The 16,888-nt window shown below is 45.6% G+C and overlaps 1 protein-coding gene across 3 annotated transcripts in view; it reads right to left on the bottom strand.

Annotated features, from left to right (window-relative positions):
* FTO (FTO alpha-ketoglutarate dependent dioxygenase) overlaps positions 1 to 16,888 on the bottom strand; it is a 316,814-nt gene that overhangs the window by 137,349 nt on the left and 162,577 nt on the right. For 2 of the 3 annotated variants that reach the window (XM_016221020.2, XM_087827442.1), the window contains exon 8: positions 6,190 to 6,314. In XM_016221020.2, coding sequence (XP_016076506.2) covers positions 6,190 to 6,314 — 125 coding nt within the window. Of the gene's footprint in view, positions 1 to 6,189; positions 6,315 to 16,083; positions 16,161 to 16,888 lie in introns of those variants that run through there. The other variant, XM_087827443.1, reaches the window with a different exon arrangement.

Here is a 16,888-nt window from a genome sequence, read left to right as displayed (position 1 = left end):
CGTTTCGTGACCACAGTTCCCTAGAATGGAAATCCAAATGCCAAGTCACTGAGGCAGGGGCACCTCACTGTACTGACAGGACATGAGCCACATCAGGACATGAGCAGGTGACCAGCAAAGAGCAGCTGCCTACAGCAGGGATATATGGACTTGAAACCACATTTAGCCTCAGTTTTGCCCCTCCCTGGCCGGAAACCCAACCCCCTGTTCAGAGGAATGTCCATAGGGAGGCTTCCCCCCACCCCCCACCCCTGTTGCTCCTTTCCTCCTTCAGTTGTCTCTCACTTCCAGGAAGGGCTGGGGATCAGGAATGGCTGGGTCAGGGTGGAGACCATGTAAACACAGAATCAAGCACATATATAGCACGTGTCAGCCTACTCCTTTTTGTAAGCTTCCACCAAACTGCAAGTTCCCTTGGAGAAGCTCCCATTGCTAAGTCATCTTTCGGCCCTACAGTGCTTCACACAGAAAAGAATAAATTTGCATGCAGGCCACTGTGTTCTTACTAACCTTCCCAACCCTGCCCCGCATTACACTATACATTATATCAGAGGTGAGACTTTTTCATGCTCGCCTTGATATTTCTCACAGCATCTAGCACAGGAACTTGTTCATAATCATGCAAAAAATAATAGTTAATTGCTAAACTGGACTGGGCTGACTTGTCAGATTTGAATACAAGTCGGGCCTGCCAGGAAGCAAAAGGAGAAACCAGGTATCCATGGAGAAAACCTCAGAGCCAGAGTAAATCCACACAAGTAATTTACACAAACTGTTCTATTTGTTGTACGCAGATTGGAGTTCCGAAACTGATTCCCTTAGGGAAGCAAATCTGCCCCGGATTGGAGCATCATCCCATGCACCAAAAGGTGGAGAGTTCGATTCCTGGTCAGGGCCCATACCCAGGTTGTGGGTTCGATCCCCAGACAGGACCCGTACACAGGAGGCAACCAATTTATGCTTCTCTCTCACGTAGATGTTTCCCTCTCTCCCTCCCTCTTCCTTCCCCTCTCTCTAAAATCAATAACAACAAACATATCCTTGGTAGAAATGTAAAGTGGTGCAGCAGGTGTGGAAAGCAGTCTGGCAGGTCCTGAAAAGCAGGACACGGAGTTACCATGTGACACAGCAATGCCATTCGGAAAACCTGCTGCTCGAAAACTCGTATATGAATGTTCATGGCGGCAGCATTCACAATTGCCAGAAAGTGGAAGCAGCCCAAATGCCTATCAACTGATGAATGAATAAGCAAAATGTGGTACGTGGACATCCATACAATGGAATATTACTTGGAAAATAAAAAGGAATGAGGTACTGATACATGTAAACACAGATGAACTCTGAAGATACGATGCTAAATGAAAGTAGCCAGATATAAAAGGCCACACACTGTTTGATTCCATTTATAGAAATAGGCAAATCTAGAGACAAAGTAGCTTAGTGGTTGCCAGGGGCTGTGAAGACAGGAACTGAGAGTGGCTGGCAGCAGGTTGAAGGTTACATTTTGGGGTAAGGGAAATGCTCTGGAACTGGATATTGAAATTTTATATTATGTGAATTATATCTCAATTTTTAAAACCCCTAATGGTCTGGTTTTTGTCTTATTTTTTGAGTTCGTACCTTACGTAATGTAAATGCAGTAGCACTGTTTTACGTTAAAAAGCACACTTAGTTCTAAAGGAGTCCCTCATTTCTCCCCATAATCCATCACCTCACCTTCTGCCCACTTGTCAATGGCCACGGATATGTGCAATCAAGTCAAAACCAAAGGTGAAAGAAAGGCTCATTCGGAATAATGTTTAAGAGCCTTTTATTTCTATTTTAAATATAATTATTGTCTGGGCGAGGCTTGCATTACGTAGACGACGTAGTTCAAGATAAAGGTTTTTGACGGCACAGCAATTCTGGTCTTCACAGACATCTACAATTAGCTCCTTCCCTGAGTGGGCAGAGGCAACGTGCTGCATCGCTTTCCTTCCCGCCGCCTTCCACAGGCTCTTCTGGGTAACTTGCTAAATTCTCAGCCCCAGACACATTCTTAAGTTGGCTGCTGAGCCCATCCTCTCCTGGTATCTTGTATATGGTAGGCATACAAAACATACAAAAATGCTTGTTAAATAAAAGCGTTATTGCTTCAGAAAGTGGAGTCGCGGGATGTGCGGGCCGTCTCTGGAGGACAGAGCTTTGTGATCTCCAGTGTCGCTGGTCAGACACCAGGACACTGTCCGCAGGAAGCTGGGAGACAGCTTTAACCAGGTTACTCATCAATTAACAGTCAATGAACACATACCTGGGATGTGCCCATCATCGCTCTGATGTGTCTTTGAAAGAGCAGTCAAGAAAGAAACAAGCTACCTACTCGATGAACACTATGTGCCTGCTCCTTAACTGTTACAGATAAACTGCCAGGTTGTAGAAAAAATACAACCGCGTGGAGAGTCACGCGTCTATTCAGCATCAAAAACCGCGCGCTGTTCAGCGGGCAGATGTTGAAATGGACTGCAAATTTTGCAAAGCATTTTCTCCGACACATGACTTACCTACATTCTCTACACCGAGCGAGGGACAGAAATCAGGTGCTTGACTCTCACCCTGACATGTTCGAGGCAAAGGGAGCCCACTGCTTTCCTCACACTGACCACGAGTAATTATTCCATGATCAACACGCCCTCGAAATTGTCAGCAATCAAGGAAGGGCGCTAGGGATTTGTGTAAGATAAACAAAGGCACTGATTTTGACTCTGTTTTCTTTAGGAAAACAACTGAGGCACGGACACGGAACTGTACCTCTTCTTTAGTGCACTTTTCAAATGATAATTTCTCCCACTGTCACCATTAAATCTTAATCCATTCCAGCTCCTTGCATGGGTCATTGAGTCTATATGTACTGCTGTTATTTTAAAATGTTTCCCCTTGGTAGGGAGCGAGGGGGAGAAAAGATGTGGAGAGCCAGATGGGCCTCTTCACAGTTCATTTATCAAACCTAATACGCCGGGCTCCACCCTCCTCTCACTCGCTATTGCAGTTAAACTTCCATATAATTTGGTAATCATTTTCATTATCAGAGAGTGACCCTAAAGCAGCCTATCTGGGGACGCCCAGTCCTTGCAGCTGCTCTTTCTCTGCCTTTTCCTACAGTAGACCTGAAGAGCCTTGCAGTTTATTAGCTGCAGACTGACCTCTGGGCTGCAGAGGTCAAGAAGGGGTCAGATCAGAGGGCTTGCCCAGTTCTTTAAAAGCTATAACAAGCTGTCCGTCAGGCGGAGTGGAGTGTATAAACAAAGCCAAATCTGCAGAAATTCTGTCCCACTTCTGTTAACACTCACCCCGCATTCACACAGCTTCTCCGGCCGCACTCCGATCACTCAGCTCCAGGGAAGGGAACAGACAGCCCTAATAAGCCTATTTGGAGAGGGCTGTTTATGGGATTACCAAGCTCGGGGAAGGAAACCCACAGGCCTCAGACGGGCCTCTGGAATCGCGGGGTTGTGTGACACTGTGACAAACTCGGTTACCCCGAGACATGCAGAATTGACACTTTCCTCCAAAAGCTAAATTACAGGAACATATGCTTTCGGTTTAAGAGGCTTCGGTGGGTCATCCCGAACAATGGCTTGGCTAGAGACACACATTTTTTTTCCTATTTACTTTTTACTTCTCATTGAATTTACTGGGGTGACACTGGTTAATAAAACTATACAGGTTTCAGGTGCACAGTTCTACAACACGCCATCTGTACATTGTACTGTGTGCTCACCACCCCAAGTCCAGTCTTCCACCACCATTTATCCCCCCTACACCCTCTTCTACCTGCCCCCAGCCCCTTCCTCTCTGGTGATCACAACACTGTTGTCACACATATTTTAAAACCAAGTTACAAGCTTCGCTTAGAACCCTCCCTGATGTCGTCACCACAAAGGAGCCTGCTCAAGCGGGAGCTGGGGGGCCTTTGCTGCAGTCACGGAGACTGAAGCTGCTGCCAGCGGCGGGGTCTCGGCTGGCCTAGCTCTCGAAGTCGTGCTATTCATAACGCGCTCTCTAACGTGCAATAGAAGGTAATTACAGTCATCTGTATTTAACTTTCGGAGGAGAAAAATTTCTATTATCTAATCTAACTGATCCCCTGATAGCTTTGATGAAAGTGAAATGCTGCAACCTACTGCTTGGCCTTCGGCGAGCGCTAATTATCCTCTGTCAAAGCACGTGCTTCCTCCCGTAATTTCCAAAGCGCACACCGGCCGGCCCGGGAACGCGGGCAGCTCAGCGAGCCCGAGTGGGTGTTTTATAACTTTCACCACCACGCGCCCGACGGCTGCGCGAGGCCATGCCCGGCCCCAGACGGCCGGTGCGGCTTTGATGAGGGAGAGAGGTGTGTGGGAGCAGCCTGTTTATCCGGGTCACGTGGCTGAGTCTTTGAGCTAGGGCACCGGGGTGGGAAACATCAAATGGGGGTGAGGACGGGGAGGGGGGCGGGTTAGGGTTACTTAATACTCAGAGGACACTTTTCCTCCTGAGCCCTCAAGACATCACGCTCCTGAAATTTCCTTTTGGGTGTTTAGTCTTAAGGAGGCCTGCAGAGCGTCGGCAGCTGGGCTCCTTCTTGCCCCCTCCCCTCTCACAAAGGACTTGAGAATTTTGGTTTCAGATGCTAGACTGCATCAGCTTCAACCCTGGCTCCAGCTCCCAAGAATCATATTATATTCAGATGCTAGACTACATCAGCTTCAACCCTGGCTCCTGCTCTTAAGTGAGCAGGGAGGACCCAAGATGAGACAGACAGCAGGCTCCTCTCCAACAGGCCATTTCGGCCACGCCGCCTGATGACCTGGTGTATTAGGAAACTACTGTTAATAAGCCTAAGGCGCCCAACGGAAGCCCTCCATTCCCAGCACTTGGTCTCTGAGCTGTGCTGTCTTCAGAGGGATGCGGGTGGTGGGAAAGGGGTTACAGGGGCCTGTTTCTTTCTCCCTCCCGTTCCTGTGTAATAAGAATCACCAGGGCAATAAAATATAAAAGGTCAGAGAGAGAAACCTCTTAGATGTCCCCACACCGATATTCCATTATTTAATAAGGCAGGCATACTTCACGGATTATACATACTTAAATTGTAACACAAAGGAAATTTAATAATTAGTTATTGAAACTTAAATTGGAAATCATTTCATGACAGCAGTTGAAACTGTCACTAACTCTGGCCACACAACAGAAAGGGGGGGGGGGGAAGATGACTGGGAATTTTAGAGTAACTGTTTCAGTACAAATATGAATTTAGAGATAATACACATATTTGAAAAAGCAGCTTCCTGATACCCTATCAGAATGAATAGTTCATACTCTTTACTGTCTCCTTGCTTGGAAAATGCTCATCTTCAGCCCTGTTCAGACAAATCTATTTTCATGATAATTGTTACTAGGAAAGCCATCAATTATTGCAAATTCTGTTGCATGAACTCATTTGGAGAATATTGCGGCTATCAATAAATGTTCCTGACTCCCAGGCACACAGAATTCCTAAGCATCAAACAAGACTCTGAAACCACGGACAGCATAATCTTCCTGATTCCTCTCCCTCCTGTGCAGAGGCAACAATTTTTACAAACTACAGACCTAAAGGCTAACCCTAACCTGTGGGAGAAGTCGGCCCAGCCGTCCATCCATCAACTGTTTGTCAAATAGGAGCAGGATACATGATATGCAGCATGCAAGCATCGATTCTGTAAGAACTGATGATCTGCACAAACTTCCTCCCAGTGGCAGCTTTCTAACCACAGGTAAGTCCGTGCGCAGGGAAACTAGGTGGGAGCCAAAGGAATTCCGACTTGGTCAATTCAAACACTGATAAACAGATAACTTTCAAGCAACCCAGACACCCGCCCCACCTGAATCACTGTGCTGGTCTTTTAGATCGTTGATCAAAAGGGTTCTTCGGCCTCAGGTACTGATATCACATTATGCTCAAGGTGCAAACATTTATGCTAAATGTCCCACTCGGGGTTAAGTCACATACACATCCAGGTGACACCATGGGCCATTACAATTCATGTAGGCCCCACTTCGGCTAAAAGGGTACCGAGCTGGCTGCTTCTTCAAGCCCCTCAAACGAGAGGGATGGGATGAGCCTTAGGAGGGGCTGAGCCAAACACAGCCCGTTTTCCAGGGACAACAAATCCCACTGCGCGGGGAACTAACCTGGCGTGCCACTCCCTCCGCAGGTTCTGGCGGTCGGTGAGCGAGGCCAGGATGGCGGTCACGATTCCATTCCTTTGTCCCACGGGCACCGCCTCTCTTCGAACCTCATGAAGCACCCCATTTGTCTAGAAGAAATGACCCAAAAAAAGAGAAAGAAAGAGTGAAAAATTAATAATACAAAAAAAGCCCATAAGCAAATAAGGACAGTAAATCAATGTCTTTTTTATTACAGTTCCCCTGCTAACAAATCAATACAGTAAATGATGGTCAGAAACGGCCGGCATATATTCGGTGTTTAATCAATGTACACGGCACAGAGGCGGACTCGGAGGCCCCGCCGCCTTAAGTAACACATCAACACCCTGTGCGTTCCCGCTCTAATTTTCTCGGCACACCAATGATTTTTTCCCCCTGGGAATCGCCTACCATGAGCTGTTATTAGAAATGATTTTCACGTACACTTCGCCGTGAGTTGTTTGTTTTGCCTTCAAAAAAGAGCAGTCTCTGACTTTCTGCATTTCCTGCCGCCCCGCCGAGGCCTGCTGGACTGCCTCTCTCATTTAAATCATTCTGTTTCCAGCCATGCAGGCAATTCTGCTCTTGTTGTATATCAATTTCCTTAGTTCCTACTACCCCTGGTCCTCCAAGTATCCCTAGCTTCCTGAACTTTCTGAGTCTAATCATTTTATTTTCTTTTGGCACCTTGAGTTATCCAATATCCTTTCATCAAAGTCCCACTTTGTTCAAATTCACCAGGATCTGTTTCTGTTGCTTACAATCAAAAACCCTACAAAGAGCATAGGAGAGGAAGCAAAGAAATGGAGACAAAGAGACAGAGACAGGAAATAGTATCTCACTGCAAAGGCTCCAAGATAACCTGACCAGCACTGACCAGGGAAAGGGCCCTGATCTCTGCCTCCTAGGCCCAGAATTACACCCACTCTCCTGGGAGATACACCCAGTTGGACAACATGAGCTTCCAGGGCAACAATATTTCAGCCCTCCAGCCCTGGGAAGGATGCTCAGTTTCTCCAGGCAATCCCACTGCAACGAAGCCCAGGCTGCAAATGGCTAAAGCAGGGGGTGCAAATGCAAATACCCACTAGGGCCAGTAAGGTCACACGAATGAGTTAAGCAGAGGTTACCTGAAGAGAGCGTGGGCTCTGTCTAAAAGGGCAGCCACTACTCAGCAACAGCCAACTCTGCTATTCAGAAAAGCTGGTTCAGGTAGTGCCGGATTCATGAACTTTCAAAACAAATATGAAATCTGTTTGTTTTTAATGTGAAACGTCTTGATTTTCAAATGTTGGAAACTAATTTTTAAAAATTGTTTAAATATTATGTGGGCAAAACAAGAAACACCTGTAGCTGAACAGAACTCAGGCAGCTGCCCATTTACACCCTCGAGGGTAAAAGATGTCTAATTTCAGAGAGGTCCTGGTGTCAGTGGGTATTCAAACAACAGTCCCCTGTTGCTTCCTGACTGTGACATACCCTGCATGATGTACTTAGAGTGAAAGAGACCTCAGAAAGTTATGTAGTTTATCACTATGTCTGGAGGTACGTATTATTTTCCCCAAATGCAAAAATGCTTCCAACAGAAAACAAAGTACACATTTAGATGGTTCCAAAGACATGATGCAAATAAAACTACTTCTCAATTCGGCTGTACTAAAACAACTTTTTAGAACTGTCATTTAAACTATGTATGGTGCCAGGTGGGTACTAGAATTATCAGGGGGATCACCTCATAAATCATATAATTATCTAACCATTGTGCTGTACACCTGAAACTAATATAATATTAAATGTGAACTGTAATTGAAAAATTACAAAATATAAATAAAAATATTATTTATCTCTTTTTGCCTTTCACAACATTTCTATTTTATCCAGAGGCCCTGTTTTCCAGGAACAGCCTTGAAGAGAAGGAGGGTTTAAAAGTACGTTTCACAAGGGCTGGGGACCTTGTCTGCTTAGTTAGTTACTGTGTCCCCACTACTTGCCCAATGACGTCTAATAAATATTTGTCAAATCAGTAAATAAAGAAGGTACTTGAAAAACAAGTGTTGTAAAAACAAAGAGCAATGGAAGACTCTTCTTTTAAGAAATTGTCATTATGTGAACTTACAAACTCATAAAATAGATAAACTAAGAGACAGCTGGGTACTTTACCAAGGAGCTCTCTTCACTTCCCAAAAGGATTGACTGTGAGGTCTTTTTAAATAACCAGATACCCTAGTTCAGAGTTTCCCGAACCTCAGTCATTGCAGCACCTTCTCGTAATTCTTGCCACATTTGCGTATAAGCCATGTAAGATTTAATATTTTTCTTTAAATAGAACCATTATTTTAAACTATAAAATAAATTCATTTCAGAAGAAAAATTAAAAACTAGTGATACTTGTCAGAAATGAGAAGAGAACCATAAAATAATATATTTAAAACAAAGCTACGGGGCAGGTCATTCAGGATCGACGTCTGTGCTTGCTGAAGGCTGCGAGACTGGGGCCCGCCCCCTCTCTGTAAGAGAGGAGATGACCGAGTGGTGGAGAAGGTTATGGACGCGTCAGTCTACACGAAGGCCTCCTCCACAAAACCACGTGGGCTGCAGAGGAGCTGAGGAGGGAACCACTTTCTCACAGTGTGGTCCTCACTATGGGCACAGGCCTTGAGCACCACCTAGCATCTCCCTGGGTAACACCCGTGGTCCACAGCCCCGCTCTGCATGCATTGATTGCCCTGTTGCAATGGTCTTTCAACTCTTCACAGATAAACCTCTTTTCTCCCCAAATGTATTCTTTCACAGAACTCAACAAAGGAAACTGGAGCAGTTCTCTTTGAAGCCCGTAGGGAGGACCTAGAGGCTCTCCCTTTGTCAAGAGGCATCTCTTCAAAACCCCAAGGACTGGTGAAACACAACTGCCAACCTCGACCCAAGAGCATGTAAAATAGCATTCAAGTTTTTTAAAGTTTATGCACTGTTGGCGGGAATGAAAAATATTGCCATCCTGGTCAATGGGTTGGCAGTTTCTTATAAAAATTACATAGACACTTAACATGGGACCCAGAAATCCCATTTCTAGGGATTTAGCTAAAGAACTTAAAAATGTATGCTCACACAGAAACATGGACACAAATGTTTACAGCATCTTTGTTCATAATTGCGCAGAACTGGAAACAACCAAAATATCCTTCAAAGGTGAAATGGGTAAACACACTGTGGTACATCCATACAATGAATACTTACGGCCCGGCAATGAAAAGAGACAAGTAACTGATACATGCAGCCACTCGGACTGCTATCAAAGGCATTATGCCGAGTGAAAGGGGCCAGTCTCAAAAGATTAAACCCCAAGTGATCCCATTTATTTGACAGTCTGGGAAAGGCAAATTATAGAGAGGGAGAGAAACGCAGCGGTGGCCTGGGATTAGGCTGGATGAGTGTTATTTCACAGAGGCGGCATGTGGGAGTTTTTGGGCAGATGTGACTCCTGTTTCCTGACTGCAGCGGTGGTCACATGATTTTATGCATATGTGAAAGCTCATGAGCTGCACATCCCAAAGCAGTCTATTTGATCATATGAAAACTTTATAAAATTTATTCTTTTTAATTCATTTTCATCACATGTTCAGGACAAGAAGGAATGTAGGGAACACACATACCACTACATCTAATAATAAGTAGTTAGTAAAAAAAAACATGGGGAAATGTATTTGGATCACAAAACAAAATCTTTTACAATTTTTTTTTTTTAAATATTGGAAAAGAATGGGTGAACTTGGGTTGAGCATTCAGACCCTAAAATACAGTATTTCATAACATTCAGAGTGAAAGAAGTCATGGCACAAATGGAAATCTCAGCGTGTCAAACACCATTCTTTTCGCAAGTATTCATGGTGGAATTTTTCTCCGTCTAGTAGCCTTGGTTCTGCAGGGGTTGACTTTACACAGGAAACGTGAATAGCCCATTTTCCCATCAGCAGTAACACGGGCTGTCTTCAAACAAGTACTGATTTTTAAACAGGCTCCTATTACCAAAAGCACATTCTTCCTCTTCTCCCCGCAAAACACAGGGAGAGTAAATCACAGGTTTAGGAACCAGGCTCTGGAGGTTGAATTTCATCTCAATGTAATTCTTCTTCAAGAGAAACCTATGGAAATGCTGGCTATCAGGAAAAGACTAAGACGATCCTTAGACGGCTGGCCGCTCAAACCTGCGCCACCACCTGGTGCGGGCCTCTCCGCAGCCGCAGTGTGGCGATGGTGACAGGCCTCTCCACAGGTTCTCGTGGGGACACTCACCCGGGACAGGCGCCGCTGTGATGATTACTGTTTAGTTTCATCTGAAACTCACTCATCAACCTCGCGCTAGGTTGTGCTATTTTAACAAAAGGGTTCCTGAGAGTGTCTCTTACTTTAAATGAAAAACTTCAAAAGGAAATCCGGCAGCCACGGAACAATCAGACCACGAAGAGCTCCCACCAGGAGCCAGAGGCATTCCTCTCTGGGAGTCCCCAGTGGCAGGACACCCGTGTCCTTTGAGGGTGGGTTGTATTTTTAGAATCAGTCCTGCTTTTACTTGACGTTTCTCCATTAGTAGACACCTCTCACGCTCAGGCCCCCTCCACATGTCCTGTTGTTCTTAGTCTCGTGTGGGTCACTCGTTCTAGGACCCTCCACTGCGGTCAGCCCAGGGCTACCCGTTGGTTCTCCTCTATCCCTTCCGCTGCTCTCCCTCTGGGTCTCTTAGATGAACGACACCTACATATCTACCTTCAAACAATTCTCTGCTGAGCTCTAGCCCCGTAGAGCCAACCACTGGCTACCTCTCCTTGAACACACACCTCAAACATGGCATCTCATCCTCAACTTGCCCATGTTTGAACTGACAATTTTTGCTCTCCGGTCTCTCTCCTCTTGGTCAACCTGCTCCATGTCCCGTGTTTTCCCAGAGTGTAGAATAACATCATGACCAATGCCGTCACCCACACTAGATACCTAGGGATCCTCCTGGCCCCTTTCCTTCCTGCACTCCCTGCACCTGCACACGGGATGCTGTCACTCATCTCTGCCCAGCAGAACCCACCTCATCTCTCCCCACTGCCACAGGCTTCCTTCAGCCCCTCTCTTCTGGACCACGAAATGTTGTCCAAACTAGTGTCTCTGTGTCAATCTCACCCCTTTCGTGAAATTTTCTCCCATAAGAATGATCTTTTAAAGGTGCAAGTCTGAACGTGTTAATGCCTTTCAAATTCAAAGTCGGCCTTACCGACAGCAGTGGTTCTAAGCTGTCTTCATGAAGACCTGGTGTCTGCAGGAAGGACCTCAGGGTCAAAGAGCTTCAGCCTCCAAAGCCCCACCCAAACCAGAGCAGCTCTGCTCACATATATGCTTCCATTACTGGCATTGGAGGGATCCAAAAATAATAAGAAGTTTGTTAAAAGCCCAAATTCCTCCAAAAAAACTCTTCTTAATATAGGTCCTGCTTACTTCTTAAATTTTATCTCCTGCCATCTTCTATTCCATATAAAGCTAATTGCAGTTCCCTGAAAATACGTGGCTGTCCTATACTGTATATTTACTTGTACCAGCTGTATAACTTACCGGGAACAACAAATTCTTCAAGAAACATCTCAAGTAACACGACCTCTGTGGGCGCTGCCATGAACCACATCCTTCTACCAAACCAAGTAGAGCTGATTCAGCCCTTCTATGTGCCACCCCGAGCGCCTCACAACCATGCCCTATTCCAATGGATGACTTCTGATTTATTCGTTAGACGTGTCCTCCAGAGCGGGGGCTCTGTGAGAACAGAGCGTCTATATGGCTCCGTGCTGTGAGTGCGGGTCCTGGCTGATGCATGTGCAATCAGTGAGGCCGAGCGACGGCCAGCGCGTGCTGGGGAAGGGATGAGCTATCAAGCCAGAGAGTCCTCTTCAAGACCCATAACAACGTGTGAAAAAGCACTGGTTTTCAGTCAAACTATTGCTGAAGATAATTCTAAGAAAAAAGCTGTAAAAACTATTTTTAAGCAATAGCATAAAGAAAAATATATGCCATTCCCTAGGTGACTAAGAAGGGCAATACCCACGTGGGTGGCTGCAACTAAAAAACTGATGTACAGTTTTGCTACACTGTGATCACACTTAAACCTATGCAGGCCCTTCTACTGAGCCAAAGGAAGAGGTCTCTCCGCACTTCAGCAGAGAGAAAATACTTTGGACTCTGGCAACCCACAGCATGCTGAGGACCTCCGAGAAGTCCCAGTGTTTTTAGTTTCTCCTGGCTCAGAACTTTATGCATAAAACCAAAGTAAAAAATCCACAACCAGAGTGGGGAAAGGGGAGCAGAGATGACAGACTGGGAATGAGAAAAGAAAAAAACCAAAATTCTAAGGCTCTAAGAAGTCTTCCATTTTAGGCTTAACCTTCACCTCTTTCTGGGAAAATTCTGAATTTGTTTAATGAAAACTGAGCAGTTCACCGAATTCTTGTTGAGTACATTTTTATGTTAAGTAACTTTCAGTATGTCCCAGTTCTAAGGTATCACAAAAAATGCACATACGGACATGCGTGCAGTTTGCAGGATTTGTAGCATCTAACATTTTCAGACACAGATTTTCAAAGGAGAATTAAGGCATTTACTCCTTACTAATATGGGGTAACACTTTCGAATAGACCTTCACCTCCAAAACTCAGGGTTACCCATCCTTCCTACAAGTGAGAGAACTCTGTCTAAGGAAACGCATGAAAACAGGAGGCATTCTACAAATCTAGCTGGTAATCCCTCTGCTTAGTTCATTAAACCAAACAGAGAAAAAGAAACAGAAACTCTGCTGCCGGTTTCCCAGTTTCAAAAGGCATATAAAGGCCAGGATGCCAGACTGCACCCCCTTCCCGCCTCCCCACCCTCCCCAGCACCAAAAAAAGTAACGCTGTCATTATGGGCCAAACGCCGGCCCTCACACTTTTTATATACATATCTGCCTCATGTTAGGGTTGTACTTCCCTCTGCACACAAATTACAAAGATATGCTCAGGCTGATAATGAGGGCGAAAGGTTCAACTTGTGAAGAAACTTGGCTTAAGATGTTATCAGCTGGGAAAGCTATTTCCTCGCATCAACATTGCCACGGGCTGTCAAAATCCAACCAGGGCTCCCCTCTTCAAAAGTCCAGGAGCATTTTTTTTTCCTTTCTTTCCTTTTTTTTTTTTTTTTTTTTTTAAAGAAGAAAGGCGCAGAACCCACTGAGATAGCCCTGGTCCCATCAAAGAAAGGTCGGTGCCAGGTCTTCCCTCATTTACTGATTGTCAGTTTCAGATGGCTCCTTTGTGAGGCCCGGGCTCGGCGCTGAGTGACGCCCTCGCGGTCCCCACGCTGCGCGGGCACCGCCAGGGTCTCCCGCACGCTCGGCCGCAGGACAAATAAACATTCCCCTCGGCCTTTGTGCCTACTTTATCTCCCTCTCCGGAGCAGGAGGTTTCGGGGGTGCTAATGTTTACACAATGTGAAAACTTTCTTTCCCCTGTTTCCTGAATTTGAGAAAACACATCCTGGATGACCTCGGCTCCGAGATAACACCGCGTCACCACTGGGTGCAGCGTCCCCTGGACTGCTTCAGGCTGCTGTCTTCGAGCCTCCCCTCCCCTCCCTCCCCTCCCCCACCGCCAGGAAAGCTGGAGATAAGCTGGGCCGTCCTGAAAGGAAGGCACAAAGGCAGAAGTCTCCAAGAGGCCGCCGACAAAGCGGCCTTTCATTCCCACCTAAAGGCACCCTTGGTTCAGTTCATCTCAAAGACCTACTTTATGTAAATGGCCATCTCAGCAGAGTTTGCCAAACGAAGCCTCAAAAACATAGAAGGAAGGCACAGCCCAGCATCTTTCCATCACGTACTGCTGAGCTCGGGGAGCGAGAATGGCCGGGATGCCTCCGGGAAAGAATGCAGGGGAAGCGCTGCTTGGAAAGGGGTCTATGTACCAGCACCTAAAGCTCTTGGGGCAGTTACATGAGAGAATCCAGGCAAAGCGCTTTGCACCGCGCTTGGCATACACAAGTGCTTGATAGATGTTACCGTCATCGGCAGTTATTATGGGTAAAATAAATTGGCGGGAAAAAGATCACAGAAAATAGGAACACTGATTTTTCTTAATGCTGAAATACTACAACCGTAGATTTGAATAGCTAAATTTTTCCCCCAAAGCACTTTCACAGTGCCTCCCATTTTCCCCGTCCTACCAGTACAGAAATCACTGTACTTCATGGGTTTCACTAAAAGCTACAGAGCCACAGCAACCTGCCTGGTACTATGTGAACCCCCAGAACAGTCTGTCGGGGGGGCAGTGCACAGGCTGTGGAGGGGAAGGTGGCCTGACCAACACGCTGCACCTGGGGTGCCAGGCAGGGAACAGACGCTGGGCCTCAGAGCTGCAGCTGGTTAAAACCATCCCTGTGTTTGTCAAGGAAAACAGGGGGAAAAAGAATGGGAGGGAGGGAGGGAGGGAGGAAGGAGAGAAAGAAAAATGAAAGAGAGAAAAAAGATGTGAAGAGGGGAAAAAAGTGTTGTTTATAGAAGCCAGCTGCTAGGGCCTTGGCGCCAGCGGCCCCTCCCCCTGCTATTTTACGCTTGCAACCCCACTGCCCCCACTGGCACAGGTACAACTAAATGTTGACTTCAATGCTTCAGAAAGCACTCGACTGATTTTGTACATGATTAATTGCCAAAGACATGGCTGGCCATATGGAACAGAGAAAGCATCAAGTAATTCATACTTCTGTATGTGCTCGCTTGGCCCCTGTTGTTTTAATGTACAGGAAAGAGCTAGTATAGCACAGCCCTGGTGTCTTGCCCCTGACAGCCCATTAAGAAATCTCAAAGCACCTAGTCCAAGTTATGCTGTTGGCTTTTCAATAGCAGCCTAATAAAACAGAAGCCAAGCTTTCCAACTAGTCTTAAATCTTTCACATACAGTACATTAACTACCGCAGCTAAAACAACGGGCTTCTTATGATAGGAAATGGGATTTGATTTCTAGTCTCTGCATACTTACCAAAAGCCTGTTTTTGACCTTTATGGAGTTTACAAAATCATTGTTCTTTCCCCCCCTCTGTTTTCCAAGTAGCCTAATAGATTCGCTTGTTTCAATAATCTCCTCTTCGTCACTATTACACACAGTCCATATAGTAGAGCTGATTCATAGAGAGGTGAAACGGCAAAATTATTCTTGCCAAGAGAGCCCAGGAATCATTCTAGCGTCTGAAGCATCAGTTTTGTTTAAAAACAAGGGGGGGAAAAACAAAACCCGCACACAAGGGGTGAAAGCCTCACAAACACACTCGTATAACCATCGCCTCCCGTCCCCATCAGTCTGCGAAATAAATCTGTTCGACATGGGAAAGAATATCAATTTATTTTCCAGTTGTTCTACTGTTGGCTGTAGGTGACACTCCACTCCGGCAAAGACGACGGTGCCAGCTCGGGGGCAATTCTAGCCCAATTTGCGGTCTATTAGCTTCATCCATTAGTACGATCTTTGCAGACTTATTTTCAGTCTGAGGGGAATATATATACATTTCCACAATGTTTTCCTTTCATGGATTTTCAAATGACAGCACTAAAAACGGTAATAGCATCAGTACTTGCCTTTGTCAGTTCTGACATGTGTTGGCGGAGATGACTTTGTTGCCACCTCTCATTAGAAAATATTTATACAATGTTTTATGTCTGAGGATTTTCAGGTGTTGAAATTACCCTCACACCAGAAGACAGTGTAGATGGGAAATTCCACCTGACTGCCTATTCATTAGCACGGCCGTAATTGCCTCTGTTGCTGCAATGAGCTAACAGCCCATTGAGCGCTAAGCCAATGGGAAATTCCCTGCCTCCTCCTTCCTGGGAATGAGCTGGTGCTTTCCAGGACGAGCAAGTCCGCTCATTAGCGACGTCGTGAATGGGGAGCACGAGGAAGAGCCTTAGAAGAGAAAAGAAACAAAAGCAATGAAGTTGGCTAAAGATGGGCAGTGAAGACAAAACACAAGGTTTCTACAAAGACCACGGAGTGTTTTCGTTGACCATTATCTCGTAAATACTTGTTTTGTTTTATTATGGTATGCCCTAGAAGCTATGATGTTAATGGAATTCCCATTTTGTAGATGGGAAAACGGAGACTGGGAACGTGAAATAGCCAGGAGCAACACGCATCCAGGGCAGAACCACTGGTGTGAGAATTTTGTACAGTTCTAGCTGGCTGTTCCCAGCGACGGAAGCTCTAATGGATTACACATAAAAGTATATTGTAAGTAATACTTTTATACACACACATATACATAATTACAAAGTAATACACATAAAAGTACAGTATCTTTCTAAAGTCCCATCCATGGAAATAAACCTACCACAGCTGCAAAACCTTCAATAAAGAAAATAAAAAATGTTTGACTACAGACACGCACAGAGCACTACTACCTGGATGTCGAATTAAGTATGGACCTACGTACATGCTAGAATGATAGCAGCTTCTCTCCAGTTCCTTCTGCAGGGACTTGACTTATCTGTGTCTTTCCATCAAAAACTATTCAACCTATAAATAAAAGCAAAAGCTCTCCCAACCCCCCTCCAATGTGCACAGGCCCCCCAGTTCCCAGCCGCCACTTCTAAGAATCTCACTGCACTGACCTATCCGTTAGCCTGTTCAGTGAA

Source organism: Miniopterus natalensis, chromosome 18 (assembly GCF_054644295.1).
Source record: "Miniopterus natalensis isolate mMinNat1 chromosome 18, mMinNat1.hap1, whole genome shotgun sequence".
Classification (NCBI taxonomy): Eukaryota; Metazoa; Chordata; class Mammalia; order Chiroptera; family Miniopteridae; genus Miniopterus; species Miniopterus natalensis.
This window is presented reverse-complemented; position numbering and strand designations above follow the sequence as displayed.